Source organism: Pelodiscus sinensis, chromosome 1, assembly GCF_052426305.1.
Source record: "Pelodiscus sinensis isolate ZL-2025 chromosome 1, ASM5242630v1, whole genome shotgun sequence".
NCBI classification, from domain to species: Eukaryota; Metazoa; Chordata; order Testudines; family Trionychidae; genus Pelodiscus; species Pelodiscus sinensis.
The window spans coordinates 291,443,198-291,454,396 of NC_143052.1; the positions used below are offsets into that span (position 1 = coordinate 291,443,198).

The window sequence follows — 11,199 nt, forward strand, 5'->3', positions numbered from 1 at the left end:
AAATTAAAAACAAAGAATAATAAAAATACCAATTTTACAACATGTACTAGCTTTCTTCAAGCACATATACCAGAATCCCCCCCTCCCCCCCCCCCCCCGCCCCAAGAGGCAAGGTACATCATGCTTTCATGCTCTGTTCATTCTCTTCCCTGAAAACTTCCCTCCTAACTTATTGGGAGAGTAAGTCTTTCACATATAGTTGCTACCATAACCTAAACCATATTAAAAACTGATATTTACTATCTGATTGATGATTTTTCATGAAAGGAGTTGATGGCACTTCAATGTTCACACCACAACAGTTTCAGTATTAACATGTGTCAACATTTTGCAATGGTAGGCCAAAAACCAAAAGTGTACAAATCAGGTAACAGGACCAGAAAAGACAAGTTTGGTCATCGAGTCTGATGCCACATATTTTGTAAAGCTTGTCGCCAGATGATTGAAATAAATGTCTTCTAGACTTTTTTTTTAAGTCCACAACAGTGCTTTAATCATATATCATAGTAGTCTATTCTGCCTTCTAATTATGCTTGAACTCTTATTTCTGCTTTCCTTAGCTTTGGGCTATTGTTTCTTATATCATCAGGTTTTGAGATTGTGAATAGTTTTCTTACTTCATTTGTATTAGTTATTCCAGGTTGTACCTCCCTTAAATGGGACTCCCTGGTCTGGCAACAGCCGTGGTGCAGCATGGATCATGGATGTTCCTGGACCACAGAGCTCAGAAAGAGGGAGGTCTGGCAGTGGGGCAGGCGCACCATAAGGGGCACCAGCAACTCAGCCAGGAACCCAGAGTGTGTGTATGGAGGACAGATGGCATGCTGGGGAGTTTTGGCCCCAGCAGAGCTCTCTGGCCCTAACGGTCGAGGAGCTCTAGCCTGGTCACAGCTGTCAATCTCTCCAATCCCAGCAGTAGCCAGGGAGCTCTGTCCCTGTCCCCAGCTGCAGAGCTCCAGACACATTCTGGCTCCAGAGGCTGGGGAACTCCAGCCCTAACAGCAGCCAGGGAGCTCCAGCCCTGTCCTTCCAACCCTGACCCCGGAGCTCTGACAGTGGTGTTCCGGCCCCAGCAGCAGTGGGGCTGAGGAGAGTCTCAGGGGTCTGAGGTAGCAGCAGGGACAGGCTGGAACCCTAGTTCAGTCTAACAAATCCCCTTGTTCAGGGCTAGTCAGGGGCAGAGGGTGCCAGACCAGCAAGGTCCAACCTGTATCACGAAACTCTCTCAATTGATTATCGTCCCTCCCATTGCCTCTCTCCCAGTGTATGAGAAAGCATGAAGTTTATATTTCTGCTTAATGCTATACTGTCTCTAGTGTTCTTGTAAACATTTGCTATTTGCTCTATCTTCCTTCCCTCCCCTCCCCCCAAACTTGTTCCCTTCCTGCTAGAACTCTTCCATTCGTGCATTTTCTCTCCAGGGTAGATGACTTTACTATTACTTATACTCTGTCTGGGCTAGCCAATATAGTTAACACTTATGAAAACAATCTCATATTGGTTCAAGTAGCCCACTATTTTACTGATTCCAGGTAATTTTGCAATTCCACCAAAGGAATACTATGTTATTAGCTAGGAGCTAATCATTCAAGTTTGTGGTACATTATAAGTATAGGATGTTTTGTACTGCCAATTGACAAGTTGTACTTATTTGGTGAATAGGACTTCACATTCTAATTTCACCAAACTAGAAATTTTCACAAGAATTAAATTTAAGAAAAAAATTCTGAGAAAATTCAGTGGCTGCTTTTCAATGTTAAATAACTTCAAATTCTTACTTCTTATATATTCAAAGGATTTAACCAAACTAGGAATGATTCAGTTTAATAATAAGGAAGATGACAAAAAGGCACACAAAACTAAAGCTCCTAACATGTAAGAAAATTCCCCGCAGAGATCAAGTTACTGGCTAGGAAAGTATAGTACTCAGCATCTATGACAAGCAGCCCTAACTAACAGCATTAGAGGACCCATAACATGTTCTGCTAGCTGCTGGTTCTTCTTGCCCTTTGTCAGAGCCAATGGAGTACCAACTGCAGCAGTTCTTGATGTGTCAGTATCATGGAATGAGAATCAATGCATCTATGAAAGGTGACAGAGCATCTTCCCCATTGGTATCCCAAGTCTTCTCACCGAGAAGACCAGGGATTGCTCCCTCACCGGACCACTTCTCCTAATGCATAACAAAAGAAAGAGGTGTGAGATACTGTCGCACACTCTGCTTTTATTGTGCATTTGAAAGAGCAGAGTCTTATCTCTGAGATCAGATCATGCACAAGGGGAACAATGACTCTTGGAGGAAGTAATTGGGACACAGACTTGGAACTTCTTTCAAAAAGCAGTTGCTGTATGGAATGGAGTTGAGTCCCCTGATGCCTCCTCACACAAATATCCTTCCAGCAAAGCAGGAATAACAGGGAAAGTCACTCCTGTCTATTCTTGCCATTCTACGTCAATGGGCAGAGCGGAGCTAGTCAATATAACATGGCAAAGGAGTGCCCTTTGCATCATTAGACAAAACTACCTTCTCTATTTGCCAGTCTGACTCTATTGGTGAGCAGGAAAGTATATTTTTCCTGTTATATTAGTAACAAAACTGAATTATGAAAAATCTATTAAAATAAGACTCAAACATGCTCTTCTGGGATGCAAATACATGACAAATTTCTACAGATAAATTTAGCTTCTGAAATGGGAGGATTGTAACAAAGGTAGTGCTGAAAGCCTAGTGTTACAACTTACTCAAATTCAGAAGCTCAGCACAAACTGTTTAATACTATGCTACAGGCAGTTCCCCCACAACTTTAATTAACGAAGTATAAAATATTATTAAAATCTCAGTTTGAAAACAAGCTCCATATAAATTCACTAAGTTGTAACACAAAGCATTAAGAATGTGCCTCAAAAGAGAAAGGTTCATACTATGCTCACAGTTCTGTGAGCTCACCTGCTTACCACAGGTGCGTTAGCAACATCTGTAAACTCTCATTTGTTCAGTTGTCCCTGGGAGTCTACATTATATACACTTTAATCTTTCTTGTAAAATGTCCCCTATCTCCTGACTGTATTCACTTGCAGCTAGTATTTTTTCTACACATGCTTAATTCACTTGAATTGGCTTTAACCATCCACCCTTTCCATAATTTCAAGAACCCTCGGGCCAATACACAGGCCAACTTCTCACTGACAGCCACCAGTCCAATTTTAAAGACATATCAGCAATCTGAAATCTACTCCAAAAAATAATAATTTCAGGCACTACACATGTCTAAGTCTACATACCAGTTTTTGGAGAAAATCATTTTTCTACTTCTCAAAATAGTTTCCCTTGTGCTGTTGCTATGTGAAAGAGACATGCACACAAACACCTGAAAACACAGACTGACAACAGAGAAAGCAGTGAAAGTGATTTATACATAAAGCACTCTCAAGTGTATGAAGAAAACAAGTATAGAAAAAGGTTTACTTGTTTGATCTTTACCATCAATACAAGCAACATTTATGAAGAAACAACTCAAACAAAAAAGGGTGAGTTAAGCTAGCTCTCTACCTATAAAAATTCGTACAAATACTGCAATATATTTAAATTTTGTATTTTCGTGTAAACTGAATACTCAGAGCTATGTTGTTTATTGCATCCATAGATTTCCATTATGAACTTTTTATCTGAATAGTGTGTTCAAAACATACTGCCTAGGAAGATGTTAGCTTGACTCACTTTGCAATGCAAAGTCTATATGCATGAAAATGTAACTGAAAAATATTAAGATCAGTTTACCTATTTGAAAGATGTCAAGGGCATTAAAAGCAAAAGAATGAAGAAAAAAATTTTAGGCTAAAATCTCCATAATTAAAACATCTGAAGATTGTTTGAAATTGACTTATTTAATAAGCAATCTCTCTCTCTAAACTTGACACACGTACCAACTATATAAACTAAAAAATATGAAGAAGATGTACCATGATAAGAAAAAAAACTACCTAAACACAAAACAAAGGAGATTGCCTATATTTTAGAAAATTGAGCTATTAGGACAAATGTCAAACTCTAGAGTTTGACATGTCAAAAATCAAACTGTATCTGACAGGCTGAAAGAATAGCAACTAAAGAAAACACCTTATTAACATGGCAGCTATAACATCATTTCTTTTATCCTCGCTCATTAATAATTGAAGTTTATAGAGTAATTGTCAACAGGATATCCTGCCAGAGAGTTCATCTTTAAGTTCTTTTTTATGTTTTCTCTGCTACATTTTCATATATATAGTCTGACTTATATTGGGGAAATACCAGCTATGATTTCAGAGAGAGAAAATTCTCTCTTCTCTTAAAAGAATGTAGATAACCCAGCAGAGTATTTAACAGCCTTTATACTAATAAAGGGCACGGGAATGAGTGAAGTCACTTCTCTAAATAAGTAACTAGGTTAACAATTTTAAGATAAGACACTGACACAAGTTTACACGCAATTATAAAATGGCTCCAGTGAAAGCTGGGATACAATTTACACAAGATATTACATAGGTTGGACATTTCTTCAGATGCATGCTCACAATGGAATTTTACAACTTCTTCACCATTCCAATTATGTTGTGTCACAGCATTATTCTATTACTTTTTTTTCTTCTGCATTTTCCCTTGTCAGATTTGGAACCAGTTGGAACGTATACATATCCACAACATTTTCTGATTTAAGATGAATATCTGAAGTCTAGAATCACCTGGTTTTAGTTTACTTATTTACACATATTTTAGGGTACTTATTTCTTAAGTACATAGAGTCAATTTATGCAACGATATTGTTTCCCAAAATAGAAGACATCTAATTAAATGCATATACCCCACACCAGCAGCTGTGGAGATAAGAAAAAGTCCAGACCAAAGAGTTGCAGCTTGCATTATTTCCTGAAAGTGACAAGACATAGGGTCTGATAGATTGTAAGTGAAAAGGCATTCCAGAGGCAAGGATCTGGTACTGAAGATACCTCAGCAGTAAATCAAGAATTCATCTGCAAATGGAAAGCAAAAGCATTCCCACTAATGGAATATTCTGAAAACGGATACATGAGGAGAGACAATCTCAGATAGCCAGGTGCTAGAACATCTGTATATAATCAGTATCTTTGAACAAGAAGTTCACTGGCAATCAGTGAGTGCACACTGATAGTAGTCTCATCTGTCTGCAGGTCTTTAAAAGCTTGCAGTAATATTCTACTCTACATGAAGAGCACATTTCAGTAGTTTATTTGGAGATGACAAAGACATAGATAACCAGTACATGGCTCACATGGGAGAGAAAAGGACGCACTCTTTGACCAGCCAAGTATAAGGTGCCACCATTTCCAGCTATTGCTACTACAAGAACTACGAACAAATCTACCAACTGTGAAAGACCGTGTATTTCTACTCTCAAAATTAGCATGCAGTCACATGCCCGTATTGTGTCTCAAAAAAACCACTAATATCAACAGGCATACTCCTAAATTAACTGGTTTATTACTTCTTTCATCTCTGGAGCAATGTTCAGGTTCTTTAAGGGAAAATATAAAACAAAAAAAATCCCACAAAAGTGAGCATCATCAGCACAGTAGGCCCATAACATCTCAATACCCCCTCTTCCAGTTTCACATACTGTTGAAAAGAAAGGATGCCAACAATGGAATATTGTGAGACCTCTCCTGTGAGAGCCTCATAGAAAATGAGAAGCTACCCCTTTTAACCCTCTGATATTTTAGAGTGGCTAAAAGTACCTTAAGCATGTCAGCATCTCATGATCAACAGTATCAAAGACTGCTGCTATAATATTAACATTAATATCTAACCTTTTATGATCCTGGTATCTACCACAAATGCGACAAATGTGTTCTCTGCTATTTTTCATGCCTTAAATGATTGTATGAACTTAAATTTAAAAACAAAACAAGAACCCCTCACCTCTCCTTGTGGCATCCAAGAAGGAGCTAGAGACGACCAAGAGACTGTATTCTCTACTGTATTTTTCACTTCCTAAGCCTGATTCTTTCCTTCTATTATGTCCTCTTCTTCCTACATTTTCAAGCATATTTAAACTTCATCCTAAGGTACCCACCTCTCCCATGAATTGAATTTCTTCTGCTAAGACTGTAAATTCTTTGGTAAAAGTATCATGCTTTCATATGCATTTGTACAGAGCTAATTACAGTAGGGCCCAAATCCCAGCTGGATTTACCAGACACAACTGTGACACTAAATATTAAATAATAATGGTTATAGATGGCTGTTGCCAAAGCTCCTACATTCTGTACAGGGAGCAGAAACCTTTGAAAGTGACCTAAATACACTGCATACGTTGCCAAAGAAACCAGCACACACAAACTAAGACATCCATTTCTCACCTTTAAAAACAAAACAAAACAAACCTTTCATGTTTAAAATGTGGTTTAACGACGTTAAACAACGTTTAACGATGGTTCATCTGACAGACTGTAGTACAAGTACATCAATTTCAAAGGCCTATGCTCCCTGTTCAGAACTCAACAACTTGGGCAACAGAAAGAATTTACACTGGAAATTCCAGGAACAAAACATGCAAGTGCCTCCGGTTGGGCTCAAAGAACAGAAAAAGGGAGGAGCAGTCACAGAGAACATTCAGAGGAAATGTTCAGGGTCAAACAAGTCTTAACAATTCGTTTCAAAATAACCTCCTCTCCTGACCAACACCATCCCCATTCCATCCCCAAACTGCCAGAAGTGGTGGACAGTTGTTGGAAGCCCAAACCTTTCATAAGGCATTCATTCACAGCAGACCAAGCCATGATGTAGTCAAGATTTAGAGAACACTGGGGCTTGTAAAGTTACCTAAAAATAAATCTGATAGTTAATTGGATTTAAGAATTGCTCCCCAAAAAACTTAAAATATTTATAAAGTATATCACCACACTCCAAAGTATACATTTCCAGTCAGCTATAGATACTATGTTTAGTAAAATATAATGAAGTACACACCATGCTAGGTCTTGTTACACATGTACAGTGTACTCATGTAACAGTTTCGGAGGGTAATCAATACAATTCACTCCCTTAGAAGAGAAGCAATATACGAATTTTAACACAGTATAAACATGATTTGATAAACTGTGTTTTTAACAAACCAGGTATCACAACTGTATCTGCAATATTATGCAGTCATCTTATTAAATCAAGGCAATGGTAACTGCAAACTAATGTACATAAAAGTGATATGATTTCTTTGGAAAATTAGTGGCATGATCTTACCTCTCATCCTCACCATCAACAAGATGTGTTGTCAATGGCAGTACCTTCAGTGGAAAAAGGGAAGCAGAGGATGTTATGTTGCTGCCACTCCCATCTGAAACAGCTGATGCTCCAACACCACTTTCACCACTAGCAGCTTGAGGTAAACCAACTAAGGAAGGTTCTGTAGGGCGCCTGCCATCTTCAATTTGGCTTACAATTGCCTGAGTTAGCGATTGTGCAGAGAACTGAGTGGAGCCTAGTGCTATCTGTTGTGACACATTCTGTGCCGCTGGCATACTTATACTAGTTGATATCAAGGGAGGCTGATTAACACTTTGAACCATATTCCCATTTTGTACAGCTGAAGCTTGTGCTATGTTCTGTGATGGACCCAAACTTACAGGAGCAGAAGGTATTCCAGGAGGTACATTTGAACTAGCTTGACTTGGAGCAGGAACAGTACTAGCAGAAGGTATAGGGCTAACTGCAGGCAATGTTTGGCTGGTCATTCCTTGAACCACAGTTTCTACTTGTGCCTGGGGTTGCACAGGTAAAGTATTCTGAGAAGCGATGACCATTTGCTGAGGAAGGCTGGAAGTACCAGCTTGTAGTCCCTGCTGAATTATCCCAGTCTGAACAGGTTGCACCACTTGTGAAGATGGAGGAGCACCACTCTGCTGCATAACTGAAGGCGTCATTTGGTTTGCAACAGGTGGCTGGTGCACCACAGCAGGTACATTTCCTTGATGTCCAATGTTGATAATTTGACCACCAGTACCTACTGGTGGCATTGCTGTCTGAGTATGTGCAACAGGCTGAGCTGGTGCCACAGCAGGATGCACTTGTACAGAAGGTTGGATGCTTGGTGCCTGAGCAACAGGAACCGGTGGTCCTGCTCCTACTCCTGTAGAGCTGGATTGCACAGCAGGCACTAGAGGCTGAAGTATCTGCTGATGTTGTACATAGTCTGTCATGGTCCCTGTAACAGAACTCTGATTCACTGGTTTAACCCGCGCTGGGGCCATCTGCGTAGGAAGTGGCTGTTGTTGTCCATACTGTAACTGCTGTGGCGGTACAACAGGCAATGTTTGCACAGGCTGTGTTGACTGAGAATAGGGTAGCTGCTGTTGAGCAACACTTGAAATAGCAGGTTGTTGGTGACCTAAAGATGATACGCCTACTACATTAACCGGGGTTGGCTGAACACCAGTAACAGCTGTTAGACCAGGCTGCACTGAAGGCAGAACTCCTTGCTTTTGCTGAGGATAGTTTACTTCTTGAGAAGGCAACTGAATCTGTGCAAGCTGTGATTGAGAAATACTCTGTGGCATGTTGGATGCTGGAATAGTCTGAGGTCCAGCACTACTAAAATCCATCTGCTGTGGACCCACACCTTGAAATGTCTGCTGTTGTACCACAGTTGGTACTCCCATTTCCCCGCTTCCCACACTTTCTGTGTAGTGACTCAGTGTGCTTACATTGCTGCTAACAGAACTCCCACTGGTGCTCTCCCTTTCAGAAGTCACTTCAAGTGGATTTTGTTTTATAGTCTCTACTGCTTTGTTTACTGCTACTCCTTCTGTAACTGCTACAGTGTTTTCCTTATCATAGAATTCAGTGCATACCCATCTACCTTTTTTAAAAGGTTCAGAACTGGAATCTAATTTTACAACTCTAAACCTTGATGTGCCAGCTGCAGGCTGCTGCTGACTTGATCCCACTGCCATTCCTGCAGTTGGATTAGTAACATTATTAATGACATTAGAGGAAGCACTCGTACCATTGCCAACACCACTCAAGATATTCAAATTAACATTGCTGCTGGGTCCAGACAAAGCATGTACACTAGCAGTACTTGTGATGTTGCTTAAGTTTATATTAACATTACCAAGCATGCTGCTCGTCATACTAGGACCGCCACCGGCCATATTACTTAATGTACTAGTTCCAGTAACAGGACTTACGCCTATATTGCCAGGAGTACTTGTAGTGCGAATATTGGACAACGCAGATGCCGGTGTACCAGTGGATGATGCAGCAGAACTTGGTGCAGTTGTGATAACATTGTCAATGCTTCCAGTTGTGGACAGTTTTCTAAATGATGGACTTGGGGGTGGCCCTCCAGAGGCTGGTGTACTTCCCACCCCAGGATGTGATGGATGATGATGCCCATGATGGTGATGATGAAGGTGGTGGTGGTGATGACCATGATGTGGATGAACACTTCCATTGATCACAACACTCTGCTGTGGATGATGAGGCAAAGGGGGATGCTGCTGAGGAAGGGGAGGCTGGTTTGGAGAGACAGCCCCAGGAGTCTCAGCCTCTTGGAAGTTATTTAAAGTCTCTTCGGAGGAGCTCCGCTCAGGTTCACCCAAGTCTGTGGCTCTAGATAAAGAAACATCCAAGATTTCTGAAGAAGACAGGTCTTCGGTGTGGGACTCATCCAGGTCATCATAGCTTTCCGTGTCCTCTGCTATGCTGTTGTTAGAGCTCATACTGGCAGAGATCTGAGCAGGGGTCACGCTGGTAATTTGAAAGCCACTTTTCTTTTTTATTTGGGCACCAGCCTGTGCAAGAGGCTGTGGCTGGAGCTGAGACTGTGCGAGGAGGTTCAGGCTTTGTGGAGGAGGCTGTGGACCCGCCGAGGAAGATGCTGCAAGAGACGGAGGCGGCGGCTGGATGAGCAGAGGCGGTGAATAATCCTCGGTGGAGAGGGCACCGCTACCGGCGCCGGTACCTGGTGCACTGAGCGCAGTAACGCAGCTGCCGCTGCCCCTTCTAGGAAACATTGCCGGGTGCGCCATCTTCCTAGCACTAATGTCTGCGGCTGAGTCAGGCTGGTGCATTGTACCGGGTTTATTTTAAGAGTGCAATTCCCCGGCTCGGAGAGAGGCAGCCACACAGTTCGCTTTGCATGCAACCCAGGGGAGAGGCACCGCACACACAACCCCCACCCCACGCCGCTGGCGCGCACAGCACAGGCTGAGACGCCTCGGCACAGCCACTGAACCACCCCTTTTCCTCTTCTCTGGGGCGGGGGGGGGGGGTGTGAGGCCGGGTCGCTCCGCCGCGCTCAGCTCAGCGCCTGTGAATGTGACACTTTCCGTCCTTCGCCATTCACTTTCCCCTCCGCTCTCCACTCCCCGCTAACCCTCTCCTGGGGGGGGGGGGGCGGGGTGCTAGGGGGTGGGGAAGAAAATGCCCACGTTATCCGGCCAACTTGCAGAGCAACCGCCCCCCCCTCCGGCTCCAAACCTAGACGCGTGCAGCTACCGGGGGGTGAACACCGGCAGCGCAGCCCTCCCCGCCGAGGGGCCCTGCGGGAGCGGCGGCCGCCGCCTCTGGCGGCTGGGCGCAGGGGCGAGGCTAGGGGCGCTGGAGCGGCCGGCCGGGGCTCCTAGCAGCGGCAAGGCGCAGGCGGATACGTACAGGGCTGGCACGCAGCAGGGCGGCAGCCGGCGCCGGGCAGGGACATTCCCATCAGTGGCAGCCATGGAGCTGAATCATGTTGGGGTGGGTAAAGAGACAGACGGAGGCCGGAACCAGCAGCCCCCGGAGAGCCCCGCACCGAGAGGGGGGGAGCCGGCCCGGCCTTTCCCTCCCCCCCGCCTCGCTGCAGCCGCGCCGCCCCGGCTCCCTCGGGCTCCGGCTCCCAGGAGGCACCAGGCTGCTCCGCGGCACCAGGCAGGGCTGTGTCTGTGTCCGCCTCCCCCTGGCTGGCTCTGCTGCCCCCCGGCTGCCCCGCTACCGCGGCCCGTCCTCCCCCGCCCCCCGGGGCTGCTCGCACGGCATTGGAGGACGGCGGCGGAGCTGGGCAAGGGATGGGATTGGCCGGAGGGGAGGGAGAAGAAGGGAAAGAAGATGGCGGCGGCGCAGGCGCGCTGGGCCCCCAGACATAAAGCCCGTCTGGAGCCGGCGGAAGGAACCAGGCTCGGCTCCGGCCGGCGGAAAGTGCCGAG

At 44.1% G+C, this 11,199-nt stretch overlaps 1 protein-coding gene across 24 annotated transcripts in view; it reads right to left on the bottom strand.

Moving 5' to 3' along the window:
- The window catches only part of TSC22D1 (TSC22 domain family member 1), a 131,949-nt gene extending 120,767 nt beyond the window's left edge, over window positions 1–11,182 (bottom strand). For 21 of the 24 annotated variants that reach the window (XR_016348472.1, XR_016348470.1, XR_016348469.1 and 18 more), the window contains exon 1: window positions 7,256–11,181. Coding sequence is in view for 2 of the 24 variants with exons in the window: in XM_006124400.5 (XP_006124462.2) it covers window positions 7,256–10,086 (2,831 nt within the window). In the remaining 22 variants the exon portion in view is untranslated. Of the gene's footprint in view, window positions 1–7,255 lie in introns of all 24 variants that reach the window. The other 3 variants (XM_075918985.2, XR_016348471.1, XM_006124400.5) reach the window with 3 other exon arrangements.
- Between the last annotated feature and the right edge of the window lie 17 nt (window positions 11,183–11,199).